We start from the raw sequence: 27,990 nt of genomic DNA on the forward strand, positions 1-27,990 counted from the left end.
AAGTGTAATTAAGGCAGAAGATCAACTTTGCCGTAAGGCAGAAGGCCTCGCATAAGACCTAACGCCGAACCGCAAAAGAGTGGGTTGAAATCGAATCTATGCATGTAATCACGACTCTCCTACTGCTACCGATTGTTTCCCAAAGAATTACGCGCCATTATTTTTGCAAATTAGCTTATGGACAGCTAAAAAAATCGCGTGGTAAAAACGATGTGTCTGTCCCTAATTTGTTCACCTTTTTCAACCTGGCATTTTGGTGCCCTCCCTGGACGTGGTGCCGTAAGCACGTGCTTGTTTTGCTTATTGGTTACAAAGTCTTTATTAATTCAACCATTAAAGTCGACGAGTACAAAAAACTTTAAGCTAGCTCTCAATTTAACATTTTTTTAAACATTATTTTTAATTTGACCTTACAATTACTCGTAAGTAGGTAAGACCGTTAAATATTTAAAATGATTATCTTATCAGAAAATTATCACCAATTACTCTAAGAAAACTACTACTCTAAGTAATCCGGCACTGTTAACAATGTATTTTTTATGTGAAACGTGAGTGAAATCTCTTTAAAAAATCCGTAGGGGTCGGATTAAAAACTGTAATTAAGTCCGACTCACGATTGACTGTACATTTCTAATAGGTTTTCCTGTCATCTATAGGTATAGACCTATTTTATGTATTTTTTTCAAAATTTTAGACCTAGTAGTTTCGGAGATAAGGGGGGGGAATGGTCATTTTTTGCCTATTTTCTTGAATAACTTCTAAACTGTTGATTCGAAAATTATAAAAAAAATTATTTGAAATCCTTACAATAAGCTCTTTCATTTGATATGTAACATGATATTCGTTTCAAAATTTTTTTTTTTAATTTTTTCATTTACACCCCAAAAGTGGCCCCCATGTTTAAAATTCATTTGTTTACGTTACATGTCCGTATTCGGGTCACAAACTTACATATGTGTACCAAATTTCAACTTGATTGGTCCAGTAGTTCCGGAGAAAATCGGCTGTGACAGACGGACAGACAGACAGACAGACAGACAGACGCACGAGTGATCCTATAAGGGTTCCGTTTTTTCCTTTTGAGGTACGGAACCCTAAAAAGGCGCGAAATTCAAATTTTGTATGGGACGATATCCCTTCGCGCCTACATTTTTCAAATTTGCCGCCTTTTTCTACTGACAAGATCTGCTTGACCAAGTATATTTTAGAGGCATTTCATTTTTCAATTTATGTTGCACTGCATGCTCCGTAGCCATATTATACACGTCCAAATTTTAATTAGAATTAGTATGATAACTTTACCGAGCATGACTCTCTTCTAAGGTGCTTTGGGGTAATGCTAGATTGGACACCATTTTTTTTCTTTTAAATATTGGTGTCCAGAATAACATTTATACACTGATATTTTATTTTAAAAATATGGACCCCTGTTTCATATTTAATTTATGGTCACCAATAGCGGTGAGCGTGAAATTATCTCATAGTTGACGATTTTAAGAACTACTGAGTACAATAGTGCAAAAGAGATGATTTTCGGTAAACTTAACATGCTAACGTTACATATTAATTATTATATTATTAAACAATATTCTAAATTTTAAGTTGACGGTCTAGGCTATATAAAATTATAGTAAGTGAAATTTTAATATCTAGCTGTAAAATGTTAGGTTAAATTTGTATTCATACGACTATATGATAACACAGAAAGGGAAGAGGCTTAATACAGAATAACAATATATAAGATTTTATACTAAGATTATAATTATGTCACTATTCATTGACATGTGAACAAATACATTGAGCATTTTATGATACAAATATCGGAGTAATATTTTATTTACTGTCTTGAAAAACCATTGAATAAACTTTGCAGTAATACCCATTCAATTTTATTGCTTTCGTGTAGGGTTTAGTGACTGAAAAATTTATTGGCCCCTTCTTAGTGATTGGCCACTCTTTTTTCTACTGCCTTGTTTGTTTCTGCCTTACTTTGGAGTGGCCAATTTCCTATGGAAGGGCCAATAACTATAGCATTCTTTTGGTTTTAATTTTTCAAAATCTGCAAATGCTACTCAATTAAAGTATTGATATGGATTCAGAAATGCTGTTGACTAAATTGTTAATTTAATCTATATTGGTATTGGGTTATGACTTTTCTGGAGTTACCCCAATGCACCTTTTTTATTTGTGACAGTGAATAGTGGCATTTAATATTGTTGAATTCCGCCATGTTTCGTTACCAGTAACTCATTCACATATGTATTTTTTTTTTGTCAAAGGCACATAACATAATCAATTTAAAGTTACTCGCCAAACTGCTTATGCAGTTTGTATGTATATACGTATGCTAACGTTGACTTTACATATGTACTTTACTTTATATCCGTACATTAAACTCATAGTTTAGATATGCAGTAATAAATGTGGACAGATTCGACATAGCTTCATGGTCTTATTGTCATATCATAGACAAATAAATACTAAGGCGCGTAAAATAATATAGTAGCAGCAAGTTTATAAGCTAAAGTAGATGGCGCTGTACGCCCTTACATTTTGTTATGCGTTTGACAATCAATTAATCACAATAAGTAAGTACGTATGGTGTTGAATAAAACCATCTAATTAATATTTGCGGTTTTAAGAATATGTTAGGCTTCTTAGTATTTATATGTCTAAGATTATACAGAATATTGCATGGTGCTAAATGGATATAGCCAAGCGTTCCGCCTCAAATCCTTTAATTATAATTATACATTTGAGTTTTATAACCACTCCTTTTTAACATGTGGTTTTTAATACATAAACCTTATATTTATTTAATACATAAACCTTATATTTATTTACATTCGGTACTCATTTGAAATAAGACATAAGAAAATGCAAAGATTCCACTGATGTAAATTTTGAACATCAATTTGAACTCTATGTAAAGGACGCAAGATTGCTATTCGTCTACTCTTATATAAATAGACTGTTTTGTATCCAAGATACTTAAATGACAGTTCGACTGCTCTGATTTGCCAGATCCATCTGACATTTTTAGTATTTTAGATATAAAAACTAATTAATATGGTGTCCGCTTGGCTATTCTACAATTAATACTTTTGTAACCCCATTAATTTTCTTCATATTCAACAGTTATCTTACCTCCAAATATCAATAATACATAGGTTTGGATTATGCCTGTATTTAATATAGATGTAGATAGATAGATAACAAATTCACTATGAAGTAATACTAAGGATTGTATATGTTGAATGTATCTAGGCTTTCACACACCGCCGTTTGAGTTAAAAAAAATATTATTTTCGCCCAAAAAGTATTCTAAATTACCTACCGGCAAAAATTTCTTGATTGAAGAGATGTTAAGTCTAAGAAAAAAACGTGACCCCGAGTTTGGTAGCTGAAGAAAATGGCATATCGCTCGTAATCGGCTGTCAAATTTGCTTTCCGACCAAATGGGCGTCAAGTTCTTAAATTAGTCCTATTCTGCTTTCGTCACTCATTCTACATTAGTCACAACCGTCGGTGGCTTTCAATGTAGAATGAGTGACGAAAGCAGAATAGGACTAATTTAAGAACTTGACGAAAAACGAATGGGACGACCCAAGACGATACCGTCCGCACGGCGTGATTTAATCGGACAATTTAATCAGATTGGGGAAAAATTGTCCCCGTCTGGAATGGGCTTTATGTGGTAAATGAAAATAGACATTTCAGAGGAGGGTAGAGAAGGAGAAAACTCAAATATCTATAAAAAGTCTGACCGACGACCGGTCTGGCCTAGTGGGTAGTGATAGTGACCCTGCCTATGAAGCCGATGGTCCCGGGTTCGAATCCTGGTAAGGGCATTTATTTATATGATGATACAGATATTTGTCCCTGAGTCATGTTTGTTTTCCATGTATTTAATTATTTATATAATATATATATCGTTGTCTGAGTACCCACAACACAAGCCTTCTTGAGCTTACCGTGGGGCTTAGTCAATTTGTGTAAAAATGTCCTATAATATTTATTTATAAGTTCCAAATCTCTCCAGAGTAGCGCTAGAGTAGCTAAGAATGTAGCCGTTATTGACGGAGTGAAGTGCGCTGTCAATGATTTGAGATCTTTTATCAAAATATTCTAGGTATTGTAGCGACACCTATTTAAGGTTTTTTGATAGACATTATTTGATACATTGTTCTCCTTACCTCTACCCTCCATAGAAATGTCATACGTCAACATTTGACAACCAGAGTTAACGCCATCACAGCGCCATCTGCATAAACTGTCAAATTCGAAGCATGAATTTGTCTTACACATTACTTACCTTATTCAATCATAGAATATTAAAAATGCGTCTCGTTCTAAATTGTTTGCACTCGTTTGCGTACAAAATACCATTGTAATTGTAAATTATGGTGACTTTCATTAATAGTACCATTGCTAGCCGCCTGTGGCGCCACTGTACACGTTTAAGATTTAAATGTTGATTATATATATTTTGCGTCAAATTGAAAGGGACATTTTATTATTTAGAGGGAGATTTGTATACTGTAAACTCTATGAACAGGCCTAAGTACCTCTATAGCAAATTCTGTTGTAAAATGCATATAATTAAGTTCTGTTTTTATCTCTGAAATAAAAAACTGTCAAAAATACTGTTTCTATAGGGAGCGTGCATGAAGTAGGGGGCAGCTGTCAGGTGGCTTGTTTACTGCAAACTGTAAATGCCAAGTTTAAGTTTCCGATTTTGGCCACAAGATGGCAGACCCTATCCAACATGCACGGTCATTAAAGTTAACATTGTATGGTAAAATATTAATCTTGGAATAAATTATCTTTGTTGAACGAATTAACACTAATTTCAAAGTATAAACTGGCAATTTTGTATATAAAGAGTTTTCAGTGTGTAAGCAATATTAGCATTTTAAATTTTCAAATAAAACCACTTGTGAATAATAGTTCGTCTTTTATTCTTAGTTAACGACCTTATGGCATATCTAATAAAGGTGATGCTGTGAAGTGCAAAATAAATGCGTCTTAAATACTGATAATCAATTATGACCCTTAAGTACTTAAATTATACGATAGTATTCTATTTCATGTATGATATTCTACTCATACACATCAGTTCAAATGAATGACAGTCGTTTTGATGAATTTATGAGCGCAAAAAAATATTATATCATATAGGCTTGTGCCTGCTCGGTCACTACAGAGAGCGCTCCGCTCTCGGTCAAACGAACTAGTTCGGTCTTTTACTTCCTTTAGTTCAATTCGGTCGTTGAGAGCTGGAATGAATATGAATCGATTTTACAGTAGTTTTTTTAATCTTTGGCAACTGAATTACGATTCAAGTTGTACGATACTATAATGACGGAAACATTAAAAAGTTTAACACAATAGAAACAATTATTTGATTTTCCTTCATACTTTTCAGGTTTAGGGCAGTCTGTCACTCTTTTATCTCGTTCGCACTCGTGCCAGCGTCATTGTGAACATTTCGTTCAGTCTATTTTCTGTTTCACTCATGTCAAGCGCTCACCAATCCCACTGAACTAAAGGACCTAAGAGCGTGCAAAAAGATTCAGTTCCTTTCGGTCCTTTATGGGATTTCATTCTTAACAGTTCTTCGTTCATGACCGGCACAAGCCTAATATCATATGGACTAGGAACGTAAGGTCTATCATTAAGGCGACGTGGGCGGAGGCCGATACATCATATTATCGACGATTATTTTTGTACAGTCAACGGTAAAAATATGGGTGTACAAATCATCTCAAAAATATGTCCCATAACTCTTATGTCAGTGAATTAAGAACTATGGGACATATTTTTGAGTAAGTTGTCTACACCCATACTTTTACCGTTGACTGTAGTAACCAATAACAATAGGTCAAGATCAAGAGTAAACTTACGAAATTGTTACAAAATTATTCGATAATACGACCACGGGATGTCAGACCAATGAAACAAATATCTGTAGATGTAGTGCATACTCCTTTACAGATGTAGTGCATGATTGTTTTCCTTGGTATTTTCTCGCAAACGTACGTATTTGTCATGCTACTTCAATCAACCTCAGTACTTTTTGTACCGAGACTGCCTGAAATAGCAAGACACATTCGTACGGTTCCGTGAAAATACGAAGGAAAATAATTATGCACTAATGTACCATCGTATTTTCACGGAAACGTAGCAACGTGTCATGCTATTTCAGTCAGTCACAGTACAAAAACTACTGACTCTGACTGATGTAGCACGACAAATACGAACATTTTCGAGAAAATGCGATGGTATCTATACCAGCTTGGTGTTATTTTCAGAATGTTTGCAAACGCAACGTATTGAAATATCTTTCACTAAACTAAGCAAAATTAAAAGATGAAACATCATATTCCTCATGTGTAATTACATTTTCTGTAATTGGTTTTATTTACATTAACTTATGTTTGCCTCTTACTTGACTTATGAACATACCACATGCTTGGCTGTGTTCATTTAGGTATGTATTTGAGTATCTTGACTTCGTGTGTGAGCCAGATAGCTAACGTGAGTAGGAGTAGAGAGCCGGACTGGTGGCTCGCGGCTAGAGGAGTTGGGACGTAGTGGAGTAGTGTGGCGATGCCCAGCCCCACCTGTGGGAACATATTAATAGTCAGTTGACTAACAAAATTCATTCATCGATTGCTATTCTCATCGATGTTTTATTTAAAGTTTTTCGCTTCAAACATGTAGAGATGTAGTGCATAATTAATTTCGTATTTTCACGGAAACGTACGAACGTGTCTTGCTATTTCAGTCAGTCACGGCTCAAAAAGTTCTAAGGTTGACTGAAGTAGCATGACAAATACGAACGTTTGCGAGAAAATACGATGGAAAACAATTATGCACTATGTTATGTTCATCTATAGTCAATTATGTGTCTAATGTTTTCTTAGATTAATTCATCTTGCAGGAAAACTATCAATGAATTTTACCACGGGTGACCCTTTTACCACGTGTTTACGCTGTGAAGTGGATTGGTCAAAAATGTTTGGTTGTTTTTCACATTAAATGTCGAAGTAACATTTTGTAAGGGTTTTTGAAGTGAAAACTTCTTTAGCGGCGCTGTGCACTTTTTGAGGTGGGGAAAAAATGATAAACTCGAGACAGCGTAAGGCGTAACGCGTAAGGCGTCTTTCCTCTCTTTCTACCGCACGGCAAAAATGTATGCCTGAGCCTGCTGTTTCATGTAGGCGGCGCAGGGCGCTTGCGTGACTTATGTTATGTGTGACGGTCAATGTCATTGTTTTTTTATTTAAATGCCATCTAGTGAGTTTCCCAGGGGCGTATTTTGAAATTAGGCGCCCCGGGCCAATACGTTTCGTCGCACTAGAAGTCAGAAAAACAAAATGCAATCCTCCAGGGACGCCACGCCCGGGGGGGTTGGCGCCCCGGGCTATGGCCCGGATGGCCCTAGGGTAAATACGCCCCTGGAGTTTTCCTCGGAGTGCAACCCGTTGTTTTTTTGCATGTGTATGCATGTTTCGTGTGGGTATGTTACCTGCATCCACGCCATAGCGCCGACGGCGTAAGCGACTCTCCTCGCAGCCGGCGACAACGGCGCACGACGACACTTCAGGAACAGCGCCGTCGCCAGCGCTAGCGTCGTCGTACCTGCACGTTAAAGATAAGCTTTAACACATTCACTGCCCCCGACGCACATGTGCGTCCGCCGTCATACAAGTTTGTTCCTAGGCCACGCCCCCTGACAGTGAATGCGTTAAACATTATTAATTTGTACAACGGGACTTAATCGCGTATTTAAAATAGAATTGGTCTTGAATTGGACTGCGCATATATTTACAGTGTTTAACCTTAATTTTTAATTTTTATTTTATAGTTTTAAATTTTAATCTTTTAATAATTAATGAATTTTATTATTACCTATCAATTAATGCCAAGTTATTTTATCAGTTATCATATGTTAAGTTTAATTTGATTGTAATGTCTAGTCATGAATCTTTAATGTTATACCTATACCTAATTTTTATATTTTTAATTTTATCTTAAATGTATACTATGGATCGATGTTGTCTGGAATAAATGATTTATTATTTATTATTATTATTTACTCTTTATTCATTTCTCATCTTAAGTTAGGTTATTTATAATATGAATATAAAAGTAAAATATAAAAACACTTACAAAACAATAAAAATTAATATAAACACATTATAAAAAACCTAACCTAGGGTGCCGCCAGCAGCGGGGCAAGGCCCAAGCTACCGGTGGTCAGGGCTGCAGAGAGAGGAACCGGCGGACTATCCGCGCCGTGTCCAAGATCACCGCCTTCTGCATCTGACCCTTGATCCAACCACCTAGCGAGAGTCTTTCAAGATGTTGGTCGAGACTCTTCGCTATTAGACCGTTCACTGAAACGACTATCGGGACAATGATCGTCGAATCAACATCCCACATGGCGGTTATCTCGTGAGCCAAGTCTAGGTACTTACTGGACTTGTCCTTCTCGGCCTTCACGAGATTCTCATCATGGGGGATGGTGATGTCAACGAGCACGGCCCGACGTTGCGATCGATCTATTATCACGATGTCAGGCTTATTGGCTACAATAGTCCTGTCAGTGATGATAGATCGATCCCAATAGAGCGTGGCACGACCATTCTCGAGAACAGGCGCAGGTAAGTACTTGTAGTACGGTACTTCGCGGTCCACAAGGCCGTATAGAAGAGCAAGTTGCTGGTGAATAATCCTGGCTACGAGATTATGTCTGTGCAAGTACTCGCCGTTAGCAAGATGAGAACAACCGGAAATGATATGCCTGAGTGACTCTCCGGGACGGCGGCATGCCGACAATTATTATTATGTTCTTGTTGGATATCACGGGCCTATAATCCCGGCTTTTTGATAGGCTTGCGTGGGGACACAGATCCAACACGTAGAGGCCCCTTGGAGAGCTTTTATGTCATGTAGAACGCCTGCTGGAACCCGTTCACAGGTGCTACAATAGACACCCATGATTATTATTATTATTAAATCCCAAGAATTACCTCCGACGTTTCGAGGACGGCGTTGTCCCCGTGGTCTCGGAGAAGACTGGCTAAAGGTGACATCAACATCTTCTAGCCGTGCGAGTTTTTCGAACTACCCGCACTTGGTTTGTATAGCGTTAAAAACTAGAGATGCCACGAATAGTGATTTTGGCCGAATACTGAATAGTTGAGAGGCCAATATAGCGTCCGGTATCCGGTTGTCACCCATTTTGTTAGTCATATTTAAATATCCTAAGTATAGTTATAGTTACCTAACACACGACGGTCGAATTTCAGAGGTAGTATTTTCGGTAGTTTCTCGCAGTAGGGGGGTAAAATATCGTCCGGTATCCAGTTGTCACCCATTTTGTTATAGTCGTGTATAGTTGCCCAACACACGATGGTCGAATTGCACAGTGGTAGGATTTTCGGTAGTTTCTTGCAGTAAGAGCGAAGGGCAAAATGTCGTCTGGTATCCAGTGCTCATCTTGTTATAGTTAAATATCTAAGGTATAGTTATAGTTAAGGTATAGGTACCTATGGTTATATGTAGTTAGAGGCACAATCCACCTAACGATGTCGTCATGGCTCCCTGCTTCAACTGCCACAAATGCGGTCGCAAATGCCGGTCCCGCATTGGCTTTTACAGCCACGAGAGACGTTGTTCCTCGCTTACAGCCGCTGCATAAATCATCTGTCAAGATGTTAAAGGCCTGATGAGTTATAGTTACCCAACACGCGATGATCAAACTGCACAGTGGTAGGGTTTTCGGTAAAGTTTCTCGCTGTAGGGGCGAAGGCCAGAATGTCGTCCGGTATCCAGTTGTCTCCCATTTTGGGGAACGAGTTGTAGACCAGGCCTGCGTCTAATCCCGCTACGAAAGCACCTGTAATAAAAAAAACATAATGTATTATGGATAAGTACTTTAAAAACGGGATTTTTTTTATGGGTGGGGTTTTAGAGCTCAAAATGAAACTAATAATCTTCGAAGACCTTTTCTAACTTATGGTGTACTGCCATCTCGCCGAAATATTTTTCGCCTAATTTCACTTCCCAACCAACTTATTGCAGTACTTTTAGTTGGCAAACCAATGCTTAGCATATTATTATTTAGCATAATTTTTATTTGAACACAATTTTATTTAGCAGATGTTCATTTTACCACGATTTATTTAGAAAAATAGTTACTAAGCAAATGTTTTATTATACCTAACTATTTATTGTTAAATAGCGTTTGCCCAAATTGAAATTTCGCATACTTTTTATTGGATCACAACTATATTTAGCATTTTTTTATGACCCGTAAAACGAAACTGCTCCCAGAGGTAGGTAGGTTATGGTTATTTTTTTTATGACCCTAAAAACGAAATTGCTCCCAGAGATTGGTAGGTTATGGTTATTTTTTTTTATGACCCATAAAACGAAACTGCTCCCAGAGATAGGTAGGTTAGGGTTATTTTTTTTAATGACCCTAAATACGAAACTGCTCCCAGAGATTGATCGGTTAGGGTTATTTTTTTTGGTGACCCTAAAAACGAATCTGCTCCCAGAGATAGGTAGGTTAGGGTTATTTTTTTTTTGATGACCCTAAAAACGAATCTGCTCCCAGAGATAGGTAGGTTAGGGTTATTTTTTTTTTGGTGACCCTAAAAACGAATCTGCTCCCAGAGATAGGTAGGTTAGGGTTATTTTTTTTTTTGGTGACCCTAAAAACGAATCTGCTCCCAGAGATAGGTAGGTTAGGGTTATTTTTTTTTATGACCCTAAAAACGAAACTGCTCCCAGGGATAGGTAGGTTATTCACAATATTAGGCGAAAAATAATTTATGCCTATCAATACATTCGACATAACAATAAAAGACATTTTGAAACATGACCAACTAAATATTTTGCCATACAATAATATTGTAAATAATCATTTGCGACATGTTATATATGCGAAACATTGGTCTGCCATCTGATAGTTTTGCCAAATGATACTATGGGAAAAATAGTTTGGGTAGTGATAATTTGCCATACAATTTTCGGCCACATATTAGTAAACCCTAACTTATCAATAGTTGAAAATTGGCATTAATAATTGGTAGGTAAGTAAGTAAGTAAACACTTTATTGTACGAAAAGAAAGGAATAATGAATGAATGAAAATATTTCATTCATCATCATCATCATCATCATCATCATCGAAAATATTTATTTTCAGGCAACTATAGTTTGTTCTTTTTTGCATTAGAAAGAACTTGAAAGAAGGTAAGCGATTTTGACATGTCTTTTAATTGAAAAACGCTTTTTAAAAATCAAAAACTATTACTTATGAAAGCAGAAGAATATAAATGATCATATTAAATTCATAATTGTTACATATTTGCCGTAACTTATTTTTAAAATGTGTTTTTCAATTAAAATACACATCAAGATTATTTACCTTATTTCTAATGCTAAAAAAACGAACTATATTGGCCCATAGATAAATACCTTAAAACTAGCATACATATTATTACAAAATATATCATAACTAAAAACACACAATAATGTAAGCGTCAGGACCCCTGGACCACTTGAGATATTTGATGTTTAGATAATATCAAAATACACTACCTTTTTGCTACTATTTGGTACCTAACTTCAAATAATTAGTACCTCGATTGACAGCGAAAACCCGAAGAACTAAAGTGGCCATACATTCTGACGTCAGGATGTCTGGACCATTTTTTTTCCATGGTTTGTGACAACACAACTACATGACATGTTAGTAAATATTTACTACCTTTTTAGTACCTCAACATATATTTTATTTTTATTTTTTTGGCGACCCAGAAAAAAGATACACTTAAAAAAGAAATCTTATAATACTCATAATTTTATAGTCCCTGGTGTTCACTTAATTATACGGCAAATGATGATGATGGAATTTCCTTTTGAAGAGTTGCTCCTTTTAACTCACAGACTGATTTGGGAAGGGGAGCCAATCGAATTTTTGATGCAAAATTTTGACTTAAAGGGGGGTACCCCCCAAAATTAATAAAAAAAAAAGTTTTGCTATGTGGTCAAGTTTGGTGTCATTTTCGTGTAACACAAGGATGCTAAATTCGTTTCTGATATTTAATTTATACGGTTTCATACAGGGTGTCCCTAGCCATTGGACAAAGCCGAAATGTACATATGCATTAGGGTATTTAGAACCAGTATACAAAGTATCATAATAATCGGTGTAGCGGTTACGAAGAAATTAACAAATTATGATTTTTTTACTTTGGAGCAACCTGTATGTGTTAGTAGATCCTGAGGTAATAAATAGTATGAAATCTTCTTCGACCATTTTGATTATCTTTTTATTTATGACATTAATAAGATTCTGACTTTTGACAAATGTCATGCCGCCCATTGCCCATTGCCGCACATTTTCAAAAAAATTGTCAAAAGCACTGCCAAAGATGTATGTTTCTTTTTGTTGTCGATTATTGGAAATACCTTTTGTTTGATAATTTATCTTTTTATCTTTTGATCTAATTTAAAAAATATTACCGTTAGAGCATTTCTTAGAAGTAACCCTACGTGGGATTTCAGGGTTTCTCCAATGGCTATATCCTGTATAAATAATTAAAAAAAAAATACAAATAAAAATTTGGTATTTTTATTTTTTTCGAATAAACCTGAAAAATAAAAGCCTGTAAAATAAGAATATTTTTATATGCACACAAAAATAAAAATTTCATGAAAAAGCCCAGTAAGGCTATTTTTTTATAACGAGGAATTACTATTCCTCGTTATAAAAAGTATACATATGGCATATTTATGTTACATTAATGTGAACAAAAAAAATAAATATTTGGCAATGACGAGCATAAGCAATGTTAAAGAGTGTTTACAAATATATAGGTAGTAAAATCTTTAAAATACGAAATAATGTAATTATTAGTCTATTTCCCTTTTTTTTCTTTTGATTAACTCGATAATGACTTCAAACTTAATGCAGAAACCTAAACAGATGCTTTCATAAATTTATGATTGTATGGGACAAATCATCCACACCGCACCAAAAATCAAGGTGGCTCCCGTTTCTAAAATGATCGAAGGGTTCTAAGGACTCACTATGCTAAAGGGTATCTCATCATTATGAAACGCCGTAATTCTTATAGCTGTAACTCATCTTTGTATACTATTCAGTGAGCTGGTAGTCCAAAGTAAGTCTGCATTTCATTTTTTTTTCTCTACATTTTTATAAATAAATATGCCATGTGTATACTTTTTATAACGAGAAATAGTAGAGCTTTTTCATGCAATTTTTATTTTATGTGTATATATAAAAATTAGAAAAAATTAGGCATTTATTCGGAAAAAAATAAAATGGCAAATTTTTATTTTTATTCTTTTTATGAAACCGTATAAATTAAATATCAGAAATGAATTTAGCATCCTTGATTTACCCGAAAATGATACGAAACTTGAGCACATAGCAAAACTTATTTTTTTACAAATTTCGGGGGCCACCCCATTAAGTCAAAATTTTGCATGAAAAATTTGGTTGGCTCCCCTTCCTAAATCAATCTGTTAGTCAAAAGGAGCAACTCTGCAAAAGGAAATTCCATCATCATCAATTGCCGTAAATCGCACTTTTTTGTCGTGAACGCCACGGACTATACTTAAATATAAATATAAACTAAATAATAATGACGAACAAAAATTAATTAAACTAATAACTAAAAATACTAAACTAAAACTACCGAAAAAATAAAAAAAACCTACAAATAAAAGGACTATTAATCTTATAAATATCAAGTGACAAGTATAAGTATGTAAACCGCGTTAAAATCACGCCAAGAAATGTGGTTTTTATTATTAAATCATGTACAAACAACAACACTTAACTGTATATTGTTGAACCTTATTACAAAGCCATAAGGTCCACCGATGTACAGTTACCATGCAGTGTGGGCGATGGTACTTACTTTCAATTCTAGTTAATAAAATGATTCTTTTTATTTAAGTGTATGATTTTATAGCCACAATCATAAGTATATTATGTATACTTACCCCAAAAACAAAAGCTATACATAGCAAAAAAAGCCTAATATAAAATTCCTTTTTTGAACATACTTTTTTTCTGGAATACCAAAAAGGATGGAAAAAAATATATGTTGAGGTACTAAAAAGGTAGTAAATATTTACTAGCATGTCATGTAGTTGTGTTGTCTCAAACCATGTAAAAAAAATGGTCCAGACATCCTGACGTCAGAATGTATGGCCACTTTAGTTCTTCGGGTTTTCGCTGTCAATCGAGGTACTAATTATTTGAAGTTAGGTACCAAATAGTAGCAAAAAGGTAGTGTATTTTGATATTATCTAAACATCAAATATCTCAAGTGGTCCAGGGGTCCTGACGCTTACCACAATAATGGTACAACAGATAAAATATAAATGTGAAGTACAAAGGTGTATTGGTAAACGTGTCCTTGTAGTACATTTTCATACATTTATTTTTTAAACAATATTACTTTAGGGAAAGATTCATTGTTTTGATTTTATTAAATGTGTACACATGATTTGGATGGTGTTTAGACTGTTTAGCAATAATGTGTCAATCCACATTAATTACCCAATAAGATGTCAACTCAAAAAAAGACCTTTAAAGTTGACATTCTATTGCAAAATGAATGTGGGTTGACACATTTTTGCTAAACACCATCTATTTATTCGTGACGGTTTATATAGATGGCGCCGTAGCTACACGTAAATGTAATTAAACTTTCTTTCTCTTAATCTCTCTGTCTGTTTTGGCTCTTTTCTTTAATTACCTGATAAAGCAGTGAAGAAAGCCATCGCCTTTACGGAGTGCGCCAAAGCCGTCACACTTTTCAACTCCGTAATCCTGCAATAACAAAAAATCATATTTATTCAGGGACCATACTTTTATATCCGCAACACACGCTTAGTCAGGTGAACACAAACTTACAAACAGCTACAGGCCTCGTCACAAAAAACTACAGCGGTAAAATATGCAACAGGCTTCGTCAACTCACTTACTCTAAAAGTATACATTAAAAAAACCCTACAAATAAAATACACTTTTGACATCACCTATTCGACAAAGGGCTTTTTCTTCCCCGCTAGGAGGGATCAAAGTGGCACTTTTCTTCCCTGCTAGGAGGTATCAAAGTTGTACTTTTCTGTTCTAGGACACATTTTTTTTTCAGTTTTACATACAATTTTATTAGCTTAAATAGTGTTTTGATACATGATTTGATAATTTCCTCATTTATTAATTTTTTATTTTCCTCATAGTTGATGTGAAAAGCAGTATGTGTCACACGGTATCAAAATTATTTCGTCTTGGGCATTAACACTTGAATTCCTTATTACGCTCAGGATTAGGTATTTTCAGGTAAGCGTCGTGCATTTCCTCTAGAATACAATAGAAATTTCGCATTTGATGAAGCGGTACTGCTGTCATTTCTGATTAAAAGTATACCTACTTCTGTAAAGTGCCCGGCGGGAAGGGGCGGAGCACCCTTAAAGCCCCTCCAAGAAGGCCTGTGTATAGAATGAACGCCAGCCCCAAATGTGCCGCGAGCCGGTACTGTGACACCCGGGGCACGTCTGACGGACCTTGGAAACGGTCTTCGAGACCGGAGCGGACCATGTACCAGCCCATCAGACCCTGGAAAAACAATTCAAGTTCATTATCAGTGTATTTACGTATAGTCTGTTCGCTTTTCTAAGATCAAGTATGCCATAGTAAATGTATGGCGAACTTGATCTTAGAAATCGGACAGGCTATAACTATAATTCACGGAGCGCGCCTTTTTAGATGCAAACATTTTAAAATGTAATAAAACTGTTCAGCATCACCCACATGTTTGCAAAATTAGGAAAACATCGTGAGGAAACCTGACTATTTTCAATAGGTAAGCCCTAGTTTCCTCCCTGGTCAGTTCAGATGCGACTGCAATCTTAAAAAAACGGACTAGTGCGCCTCGCCCACCGAGGGTTCCGTAGTGTTTAGTATTTGTTGTTAAATAATTTGTGGCAACAGAAATACATAATCTGTAAAATTTTTAACTGTCTAGCTATCACATGAAGATCCAGCCTGGTGACAGCCAGACAGACGAACAGGCGGACAGTGGAGTCTTATATAGTAATAGGGTCCCTAAAAACTATGGCAGTCACTTCTAAAATACCAATCAAAATGAGCATTTGAGTTTTGAATCCGAAATGAGTATCTATTTGACGCTTAAAATGAGCCTTTTGATGCATCTCCTTATGCCATGGTGTTGGGCTTATCTTATGTACGAAATATCATTTGATATTTGGTATTTCGGTGTAGGAAAACATCGTGAGGAAACCTGACTAATCCTAATAAGGCCTAGTTTCCCCTCTGGGTTGAAAGGTCAGATGGCAGTCGTGCTATGCCTGCCTACGTGCATACGTCAATTCTTGGGATTAGTTGCCAAGGGGTGTCATTCTGAATCCCTAACAACGTTTGTCCTAAAGTCACTTGCCCTAACTGGTTTGTCCTAATGGGCACATGCCCTAACGATAAATTATCATAACGATTATTTTCCATAATGTAAGGTTCTGAAAAATGGTTAGGTTTTAGAACATGCTGCCACAAAAGTAGGTTAGGTTAGGGTTAGAACTGAGACCCTCGCAAAAAAGAAAATATGCTTAATAACATTAAGATAAGTAATCAATAATAGGGAAACCAAAATTAGGGTTTTTAGTGTTAGGACAACTGATCATTATGACAAACAATATTAGGGAATGCAAAGATAGGAGAAAAGACGGGATTCAGATATAGATCCGTTGCCAAGCGGACTCCAGGCTCCCATGAGCCGTGGCAAAATGCGGGACAACGCGAGAAAGAAGATGGTGTTGGCTTTTCTATACAAACAAAAGTTTCCATTAGATATTTTTCTCACCTGAGCAGCGACTAGAGCACAGTACACCCCCACCCTGACCTTCATCCCCTTGTCGAGATACCCCCTCATCCAGAAGAAGGCGGCGGGCAGGAACACGGCCGCCCCTATACAGCGCCCCTATAGTTACTGTTCTCACCTGAGCAGCGACTAGGGCACAGTACACCCCCACCCTGACCTTCATCCCCTTGTCGAGATACCCCCTCATCCAGAAGAAGGCGGCGGGCAGGAACACGGCCGCCCCTATACAGCGCCCCTATAGTTACTGTTCTCACCTGAGCAGCGACTAGGGCACAGTACACCCCCACCCTGACCTGCATCCCCTTGTCGAGATACCCCCTCATCCAGAAGAAGGCGGCGGGCAGGAACACGGCCGCCCCTATACAGCGCCCCTATAGTTACTGTTCTCACCTGAGCAGCGACTAGGGCACAGTACACCCCCACCCTGACCTTCATCCCCTTGTCGAGATACCCCCTCATCCAGAAGGCAGCGGGCAGAAACACCGCCGCCCCTATAGTTACTGTTCTCACCTGAGCAGCGACTAGGGCACAGTACACCCCCACCCTGACCTTCATCCCCTTGTCGAGATACCCCCTCATCCAGAAGAAGGCGGCGGGCAGGAACACGGCCGCCCCTATACAGCGCCCCTATAGTTACTGTTCTCACCTGAGCAGCGACTAGGGCACAGTACACCCCCACCCTGACCTTCATCCCCTTGTCGAGATACCCCCTCATCCAGAAGGCAGCGGGCAGAAACACCGCCGCCCCTATACAGCGCCCCTATAGTTACTGTTCTCACCTGAGCAGCGACTAGGGCACAGTACACCCCCACCCTGACCTTCATCCCCTTGTCGAGATACCCCCTCATCCAGAAGGCAGCGGGCAGAAACACCGCCGCCCCTATACAGCGCCCCTATAGTTACTGTTCTCACCTGAGCAGCGACTAGGGCACAGTACACCCCCACCCTGACCTTCATCCCCTTGTCGAGATACCCCCTCATCCAGAAGGCAGCGGGCAGAAACACCGCCGCCCCTATACAGCGCCCCTATAGTTACTGTTCTCACCTGAGCAGCGACTAGGGCACAGTACACCCCCACCCTGACCTTCATCCCCTTGTCGAGATACCCCCTCATCCAGAAGGCAGCGGGCAGAAACACCGCCGCCCCTATACAGCGCCCTTTAGTTACTGTTCTCACCTGAGCAGCGACTAGGGCACAGTACACCCCCACCCTGACCTTCATCCCCTTGTCGAGATACCCCCTCATCCAGAAGAAGGCGGCGGGCAGGAACACGGCCGCCCCTATACAGCGCCCCCACGAGCGGTGCGCGAACTCCATCCACCAGATCCATTTGAATTCTGACAGGATTATGTGCTGGTTTTTACTGAAACAAGGATATGAAGTTGTCAATGCAGTGTGTACTGATCATCATAGAAAAAGAATCAGAAACTGTTTGTACTAATTAGAGACGACTGCTAGCGAAATTACAATTTAATAATTAACATAAAAGAGTAATAATTCACCGCTTCAAGCAAGATTCGAACTTGCGAGCTTTTGGAACACCGTTTGACCGTTTCTCTCTGACTAATTGTACCCAAGGGAGATATCGACGTTTACTCGATCCTTATGGTGTTTCTTTCTGGTGACTCTTTCCTATTTTACTTCAATAATAAAGAATACCTAAGGTACATATAAAGAAAACAACGGCTCTTGCTACCTGTTGTTTGTAGTCAAGTATTTACACACCTAAGGGCCTGCGTGAAAAACCAATATCGAAATTTTAATAACAAAACTTCCGTGAGTGACTCACTGACACATACATATTAAATATATTGAAAACGGGTCATTCACGTATTTTAAGCAGGGACCGTATAACCGGTTTTATTAAATACCTGTATAAAAACTGCCAAACGAATACCGGTTAAAATGTTAAACCTGTATTTGAATTAGAGGTATTGCTGTCATTCCGTTTTTGTCTTTATCGCTATTTGTACACTATTTGACATAATCAACTACCGGTATTCATTAATACCTCAATAATAACAGGTATTCAGAATACCGGTAATGGTCTTTGTATTTAATACCGGTATTCACTGCACGTGATCAAAGAGTAAAGACCAACAACTTAGCGGTTGTAAAACAAATAATTATTACAAGAGGTTAAAGTTGTTGTTAAGTCCTCATGCTAATATTGTTCGCTGTGCAAGCGAAAGATTTCATAATTTAACCACGAGCGTAGCAAGTGGTCCGAAAACTGTAAAATTGAGCGTTGCGACCGTTTCAAGGCACGAGGTTAAAGGATGACTCACGTTAGACCGGGCCGTGTCCGGGCCGGCGCTCCCGGCGCATCGTTTTCTATGAAAAGCATCACGTGATCGCCTGTCATGTCATAGAAAAGTAAGCTCCGGAAGCTCCGGCCCGGACACGGCTCGGTCTAACGTGAGTCATCCTTTAAACAAACTTTGCTACCGAGTGAAACGACACGCAAGGAAAATACTAACCAAGAAACATTACGAATTAAATCCAAATGAATGAATGAATTAATGAAAATAATTAATATTAGAAAACATTTCCATATGAAATATAAGCGCCGCGCCGGCGCGCCGCCGTCGCCGCCAAAATTTTCGTGCCGCCGCCGCCGACGCTGTGCTATCGGCGTGGCATCGGCGTGACCTTGTTAGATATTAGAGTCTGTCTAAGCCAGTGGTTCCTAACCTTTACAGTCCGGTCACCCCTATGACTAACTAGGGAATCTGATTTACCCCTCCTCCCAATGGTAATAAAAAATAAAATGTGTACGTTTGTTGTATTGTTATATTAGGTTAGCTTATTACCCCCGTAAAATACCAGTTTTACCCCCACGGGGGTAATTACCCCCAGGTTAGGAACCACTGGTCTAAGCTAATTCTGCACCAATTAGAACAGAACAAAGTGAGGGAGTGTTATTAAAATATAAACGTCATATTTTCATAGAAATTTGACATTAACGATGACATTTCCAAGACGTTGGCGTTGCAAATGCTGTGCATATTAGATTGATCGGGAATTTATTGTTTTTATATAAGGTGCTAACAAATTAGCTACCGATATTTTAAGAGATGGTACTTCATATAAAAACAATTAATTTTAAATAGAAATCAAGAAAACTTTTCATATCATATTTTAGTTTTATTTACCGAACAAAAAAATAAATTAAAATTATATCTAAAAATAATCATTATGTGCATTTAACCATAGAGAAAAAAATACATAGAGTGCTCACTCCATACATCAGTTTTGGTACCAAAAATACTATTATTTTCGTAGACAACATCGGCGGCGGCGTCCGATGATTATTTCACCGGCGGCGGCGGCGTGATCGGCGTGAAATCGGCGTAGCAAAATTTTTGATACTGCATGAGAACGTGGCTGTGTAATAGAAACTCTACATTAAAGCCTTCTGAGTATTTACTAGGCTATCCAAAACATATTACGCGTTTTCTAAATTATTGCCGTAATTAAATTACCATCATGTCATTTGGCAACCATTTCTTACCAACCTAACGATTACCAACGGTATGTTTAAATATTACTTGATATAAAAAAGACACTTTAAAACACTACATTTTAGGCAGTATAAAAACTTTGTAATACAAATAAAACACAAAAAGATTTCTTTATAAGTTAGGTCGTACTCAATAAAAAAAAAACTATATTGACTTTTCCCAGCCACTGTCGTGTTGTTTGTCCTACCTATGATTTGTTATGAAATAATGATGAAATACTTTACATTTGTCTGAACTGAAGTTCATTAGAAATGAATTCGTGCGAGGCCAACGGCTGAGCTGCAATGCAGCTAAGATCGGACAAGGACCAATGACCAAGCGTTTTAAAAAGCGAGGCCGAAAGTTGAGTTCCAAACAGGGCCAAAGATTGAGCTGCGAGAGAGCAAAGCTTTGAAATTTGAACAGTGGTTTGCATTTATCATTGATATTTTAGGATTATATGGACCTTTTGAATGCCTATAACCTATTCTGAGTAGCGCCGTTAATGATCTAAACTCGGTTAAATATCTATTATCTGATTCTGATAGTAGTAGTATCTAACAAGGTCACGCCGATGCCACGCCAATAGCGCAGCGTCGGCGGCGGCGGCGCGCCAGCGCGGCGCTCATATCTAATAGATATTATCTTTCTCTTTTTTTTTCTTGATACTTTCTCTTGTCTATGCTGAAGCTAAACAAGTGGCAGTAGTTAACGATTCGGTGGCGAGCCAATAAATAAATAAAAAATGCAATGAAAGCAATGCAATAAATAAGAAATAGGTGATATGGAGCTTAACCTACTACGTCTATTCCAGAACATATCCTCAACAATTGAATGTAAAGGTATGGGCACCGCACACAACAACAAAATAATGTAATGACAGCGAGATTTTGAAATTAATATTCTTTTTAGGGTTCCGTATTTCGTACCGATATCAAGTTGAACCGCCAACTGCAATAAGTTTCTTGAAGGTTTTTTTATAGGCTTTTAATATCGTACGCTTAAGTCACATTCACTCATTCATTAATTCATACTATTTTTGCGATTAGTACTCTGTGCGAGCAGTGTGTGTAATCATTCACCTCGAACCTCGACTCTCCAAGCGATACGTACATATAATAACTATTTTATTTGACTATAGCTACACGCTCCGACTTCGCACGGGTTACACAAAACCTTAACAAATTGTATACCTAAAGCTTCTTCAAAAATCTTTCTATTGATAGCTGAAATCTGCATGAAAATCAGTTGAGTAGGTTTTGAGTTCATAGCAAACATACATTCATATAGTTACAGACAGACGCGGCGGGGGACTTTGTTTTATGAGGTGTAGTGAATTAGTGATAGATTCAATTAACAGTAACCGCCCTTCCACACATCGATTGAAACCCCTTTTTCTACCCTACCTATGTATTATCTAATCCTTTGCCTATGTATTACTTATGATTGCTATAATAAATGCTTGATACTAACAGTAACCTCACAATATAAAGATGTTCATTATGCTGCTTATCTACAGTTCATGCCATGAAAAACTTTTTTCCTACCATAATTCAATATATAATCCTTGAAATTAAAATTTCGCTTATTTTATAATGTTTCAAAGGCAAAAAAACATGTTTTTCCAGCAATTTTTTGGTTTGAATTCTTTTCGCATAAATCAAGTTTTCAAGGCTACGCCGCCGATTCGCCGCCACTGCCAACCAATTTTGACCGGCGCGCCGCCGCCGGCTAAACGCCTATCGGCGATCGGCGCTCATATCTTTGAGATTACAAACTACATATGTACATAATAATATACAATTAAATCAACAAAAAAAAACAAATAATTGAATCAAATTAACGCTATTAAATATTAATAATTCAAAATCATCAACTAACAGCTAATTTCACCAGACAACATGGAAACGGGCATTCTAAGATTCGGATCTTAAGATTCTTAAGTATTTACAAGCGGGCCGAACACGTCCTTGACGAGTAGCGAAGGAACGAATCGTGGTACTACTACAACCGGTATTGGCACTTACTTATTACCGGTAATAGCTTTAGGAGTAAACTATCAAATAGTGGTATTTGTTGTCAATTGGCTAAACCGATAACACAATTGAATACCGGTATTCGAATACCTCTATTCGGAGGTTTAGTGATATAAATACCCAAATTCAAATTACACCGGTTATACCTCAATAATAACCTGTAGTCAGAATACCGGTAACGGTCCCTGATTTTAAGTCGAAATACGCTCGACATGTCGTTTCACTGCGAGAGGCTCTTCGGTACGAAATTTCGATTTTGAAAACGGGTCTTCAAATACGTGAGTGACCCGTTTTCAAAATCGAAATTTCGTAATCTGCCGTTCTATCGATCTTGCTTATTCGAGTCGAGTGATAGAGAGGTAGCTAAAGAAATTCCGATTTTCCATTTTTCACGGCAGAGTTGGTAGACCTACCAACTTGACTAAGCAGTTACTTAAATAAATGATAGGTTCAGATTATTATGCTTAAATACTAATGTGATCTCATTTAATCTTAGAAGGATAAACTATTGTAGTAGTTTGATATTTCATTAGCTATAAGATTGCTGCGCCCTTGCAGGGTCCATATTATGTAACACCATGTAATATGTTCGCATTAAATGCTTTTGACTCACTATTTATATTCTGGGAACTGTTGGTACGTGTTGAACTCGGCCTCCCACTCCGCCTCGGTGGTGGGAAGTTTTTCCCCAAGCAGTTTCCACGTCACCATCGACAAACCGGATTCTGTCAGACGCGTCACACCACCTGTACACAAACCTTATATTAGGCGGAGAGAAAAATCCTTAAAGGTGCAGGGAGACAATTTCGACTGCGGGGTGATTTCAACTAATCGAAATAACTTCCATGTTTTACATTATTAACTGGAGTCACACACAACACATCTTTTTCGCTATCTGGACATATATGGCACACTAGAAATTGTCCCCCTGCACCTTACTTCTTTATGAAGTAGTAATTTTGGAATCATCTTTTAAGGCTCTATTTGTGTAAACCGCAGGGTCGGTAGGATTATGAGCCTAAAAGCCGGTTCAAAATGTTCCACATTACCATTTTATTTACTATAGATTTGATTTTAAATACCCCAGCTGCTTTTCTACCATATTACGGTATCTTACGAAATGCGAACATATAATATAATAGTTCGTTTATAATATTACCCTGCACTTATTATATTGTCTTTACAATATAACCCCCAGGTTGAAAAATTAAAACAAAAAATATTTTTCAACGTTTTTATTAACAATAATTTAAATTTAAATACATGTATCACAGATTATTTTCAAACTTTAAATGATAAACATATTCTTCTAATTCTAACCAGTTCATCTCTAACATTTAGGTACCTGACATTGACTTAAAATCTTATTAAAAACTACTGCTAAAAAATCCAGGAAAGAGTGACCTGGCATTGGTAATAATAGGAATAATGGACACTTTTACTCAAAGCTACCTTTATAATTATCCAAAATTAAATAATAATCAACCAATCAATCAATATTCATTTATTTCGAACAAAAGTCCATAATGCCCAAACAAAAATCCTATTCCATAGACCAAAACAAATCCTATTCCATAGACCAGCTAGACTAGAGAATTTATAAGTAAAATCGTTAATCTCAGCTATCGGTATGCAGTACCATCGCCCACACTGACAGTTCGTAAACCTTATTGCAAAAGGCATAAGATCCACCGATGGACAACGAGTGTTGCTGTTTGTATTACGACCATTCTGTACCTACTTGCTACCATTAGTCCTACTGAGCGCCACATTAACAACATAATAAACACAGTATAGCAATATAATATAACCGGCGACCATACCTAGCACAACGGCAGTGAACACCATTCCCGAACAGCCGAGCAGCCAATAGCCGACCGCCTTGCTTTGTTTGGGCTTCGGTGGTGTGGAGCAGAGGCGGGCTACTATGTTGTTTGATTTCAGGAGCTCACTTATCTGCAATATAAAGGAAATTGCTAGAGTTTGTGATTTAAATCCTCATGTGTCAATGTCATAAATGAGCCATTTGATTTGAGTTTAGGCTAGTGCCCACATTACAAGCCTTAATGCCTATAATATTTATTTATGAAACTAAAAATATTTTTTAAACTATTTTTTTTTTAAATTATTAATTAATATTTCAAGGCTCAAGCGGTTAGGGTTGAAGATGTGGCTCGGCTTAAAGCGGCAGGACAACCTGAATCGGGGGCCTGGTTGCAGGCACTGCCTTCGCCACATTTGGGGACCCTACTCGACAACGACACCCTGAGAGTAGGAGTCGCCTTACGGCTGGGTTCCAAGGTGTGCGAGCCCCATCGCTGTATATGTGGAATGGCGGTGGAAGCGAATGGGCACCACGGCCTGAGCTGCTCCCGGGCTGCGGGGCGGTTCCCGAGACACCATGCGATCAATGAATTAATACGTCGTACCATGGTCTCGGCGAACGTGCCTTGCATTCTGGAGCCTCAAGGCTTGAGCCGTACAGACGGGAAGCGCCCGGACGGCTTAACGCTGGTTCCGTGGGCCAAAGGCCGCTGCTTGCTTTGGGATGCAACCTGCGTGAGTACATTTGCGCCTACTCATCTGGCTCCCACTAGCAGGTTGGCAGGCGCAGCCGCGGAAAATGCCGCGAGGCTCAAACGCGTAAAATACGCCAACCTGGAACCAGCGTACGATTTTGTCCCAGTCGCAGTAGAAACCGCTGGGCCGTGGTGTTCAGAGGCAAAAAAGTTTTTTAGAGACTTGGGGCGGCGTCTACGTGACAGAGGGTGCGATCCCCGGTCAGGCTCCTACCTAGTCCAACAGATATCGCTTGCCATCCAGCGCGGTAATGCCGCTAGTATCTTTGGCACTTTTGGGCTGGGTGGGGGTCGGAATGGGGCTGATAGATTTTAGTAATGTGTTTAGATTTTAAGTTAGGTCATTTATTTTAGGATATATGTAGATTATTAAGTAGATTTTAAGATTGATTTATGTTAAGTTCGATCTGTTATGTCAATTTGTAAAAATATTTGGTAAATAAACGGTTAATTTAAATTAATATTTAAAAGAAAATAGTTTAAAAGTTTAAAGCTCTAAATGAAGAAGCTGGTCACCCACAGGGGAGAAGATATTAAAAAACTATTTTTAACAATTTAGTTTAAATGAGTCCTCATGGTGGATTGGACAAGACACATGTCCATGTTATTCAATTATCTTAAGTAAGACGAAGAGCTTTAGAGTGATTTGTACAAACAGCAACACTCCTAACTGTACATCGGTGGACCTCATTACAAAGGCATAAGGTCCACCGATGTACAGTTAACAGTGTTGGTGATGGTACAGCAATGTACAGCAGGTACAGCAATGAACAATAAACATGTTTGTTTTCCTGGTAAGTTTTAAGTATGAGTATAACAAGCTTGAGGTCTCAGATGAATATTGATCAGTATGGAGTCACACATTACTATTTTTTACAATTATGTACATAAAAATAAGCATGGTTTCTATAAACTTCTTTTAAAACTGGACTTCTGACTCCTTAATGTTAGAAAATGATAGTTTGTTAATATTTACTGTTAGTCTATGCCAGCTACTTTGTTTGTGTAGTAGTTGTAAAAACCCCCTTCACTCAAATAAAAATCGGGCAAGTGCGAGTCGGACACGCGCACGAAGGGTTCCGTACCATATAAAAAAAAAAAACAAAAAAAAAAGCAAAAAAAACGGTCACCCATCCAAGTACTGACCAGTCCCGACGTTGCTTAACTTTGGTCAAAAATCACGTTTGTTGTATGGGAGCCACATTTAAATCTTTATTTTATTCTGTTTTTAGTATTTGTTGTTATAGCGGCAACAGAAATACATCATCTGTGAAAATTTCAACTGTCTAGCTATCACGGTTCCTGAGATACAGCCTGGTGACAGACGGACAGATGGACGGACGGACAGCGAAGTCTTAGTAATAGGGTCCCGTTTTACCCTTTGGGTACGGAACCCTAAAAATTGTAACCCTTATAGCACTGCATATGCATTTCAGGATAAAAATGTGTCCTTTGCTATAGTTCGTTTTTTTAGCATTAGAAATAAGGTAAACAATCTTGATGTGTCTTTTAATTGAAAAACACATTTTAAATATAAGTTACGGCAAATATGTAACAATTATGAATCTAATATGATCTTTTATATTCTTCTGTTTTCATAAGTAATAGTTATTGATTTTTAAAAAGCGTTTTTCAATTAAAAGACATGTCAATATCGCTTACCTTCTTACAAGTTCTTTCTAATGCTAAAAAAAACGAACTATAGGTCCTAAACTATATGGGTGAAAATTTAATAAACATTGTTTTTTTTTTTTTGCATTAAGAATAAATACACAAACTTTAACAAGTATAATATTAGTTGGATACATACCCTAAATACTCTATTTTTGCTGCATCCCAAGGTAGAACTTGTCCGAGCAGGAGCCAGCTGCCGGGCAGCTAACTGTGTGAATCCATTCCGTCCGCCGGCCACCACGAGCGACGGCGCCCGCAGGGCCGAGCACCGGCACAATTGCGCCACACTCCACATTGTCACTGATAAAATTTTAGAAAACATTGAGTTTCCGAATTATATTATGAACTTATATTGAGGAAAACTCATTTATTGTAAAATAAGTGTTATAAAATGAATACAAAACTAAAATTAAGTACAACTAAAAACTAAAGCTAAAAATTAAAAATATTTATCAAAACTTATATTTGTAGGTAAAATCCTTTAAGTTTTTTAGTTAATTGACTAGCACTTAGTCCAATATATGTTTTTTTAGATATTATATTAAATTAATGTTAAGTAAACATTCATGTGTTTAAGGACAATGTATGAATAAATACATCATACATGACATGCATGTATTGACTAGCTAACTTGTAGCAGTTGCAATTGTTAGATAAAGTATAGTAAACATTTTAATAGCATAAAGGAAAATACATTTACTTACGCAAGCGGTATTATCTCGTATTATGAAATATGACTGGCACTTTAACTAAACTAGATCAGCGGTTTGTTCACTACTGATCTGTCAACTTTACTTGCCTTTTTGGACTCGAAAGATGAGAACGAATTTATATTTATCAATAAAAATAAAGAGTTCTTTCGAGTGAATCTCTGAAATCGCAAATGTGTGAAATGTGACATTGACAACTGTCACGTCAACGTCAAATAGAAACACATAGTAGTGTTGCCACATAAAAATATATTGATAATGTTGCCCTTATTGTACTACTGTTATCGATACTCATTTAAAATCGAAAATAAATAAAAATAGGGAATATTACGCAAAGCTCTGCGTAGAGGGCGTCACTAGCACAATCACAGGGCCTACCGCGAAACAAGAAAATCGAAAGGTCGGTTTCCGCCTTTATCACTTGCCTATTCGATCGATAGAGAGGCAGATAACGAAATTTCGATTATCACGTTTCGCGGTAGGCCATCTGTAAACATACCGCCTTGATGCATCAATGTCAGTGAAAA

At 37.5% G+C, this 27,990-nt stretch overlaps 2 protein-coding genes across 2 annotated transcripts in view; one reads left to right on the forward strand and one right to left on the reverse strand.

The window, feature by feature from the left end:
• LOC134794455 (ubiquitin domain-containing protein 2) overlaps positions 1-4,949 on the forward strand; it is a 24,050-nt gene extending 19,101 nt beyond the window's left edge. Inside the window, exon 6 of the mRNA XM_063766270.1 lies at positions 1,209-4,949. The gene's annotated coding sequence lies outside the window, so the exon portion shown is untranslated. The remainder of the gene's footprint in view (positions 1-1,208) is intronic.
• Positions 4,945-27,609, reverse strand: LOC134794466 (cytochrome c oxidase assembly protein COX15 homolog). The gene is made up of 10 exons (XM_063766283.1): positions 27,458-27,609; positions 26,890-27,053; positions 24,324-24,456; positions 23,114-23,246; positions 18,138-18,324; positions 15,497-15,681; positions 14,819-14,892; positions 9,755-9,910; positions 7,535-7,647; positions 4,945-6,626 (listed from the first exon to the last, which is right to left on the reverse strand). The coding sequence occupies exons 2-10, from the start codon at positions 27,046-27,048 to the stop codon at positions 6,486-6,488; spliced, it is 1,281 nt and encodes a 426-aa protein (XP_063622353.1). The 5' UTR covers positions 27,049-27,053; positions 27,458-27,609; the 3' UTR covers positions 4,945-6,485.
• Between the last annotated feature and the right edge of the window lie 381 nt (positions 27,610-27,990).

Source organism: Cydia splendana, chromosome 10 (genome assembly GCF_910591565.1).
Source record: "Cydia splendana chromosome 10, ilCydSple1.2, whole genome shotgun sequence".
Taxonomy (NCBI): Eukaryota; Metazoa; Arthropoda; class Insecta; order Lepidoptera; family Tortricidae; genus Cydia; species Cydia splendana.

Bases quoted from the DNA above. Each gene is read 5' to 3' on its own strand.
- LOC134794466 (XM_063766283.1), bottom strand. From the start codon at position 27,048: ATGTGGAGTGTGGCGCAATTGTGCCGGTGCTCGGCCCTGCGGGCGCCG. The intron at 15,682-18,137 runs GTGAGAACAGTA...TTGTTTTTCCAG, and splicing joins GTGCCCTAGTCGCTGCTCAG to GGTCTGATGGGCTGGTACAT. The intron at 6,627-7,534 runs GTAACATACCCA...ATGTTCCCACAG, and splicing joins GCGCTATGGCGTGGATGCAG to GTGGGGCTGGGCATCGCCAC.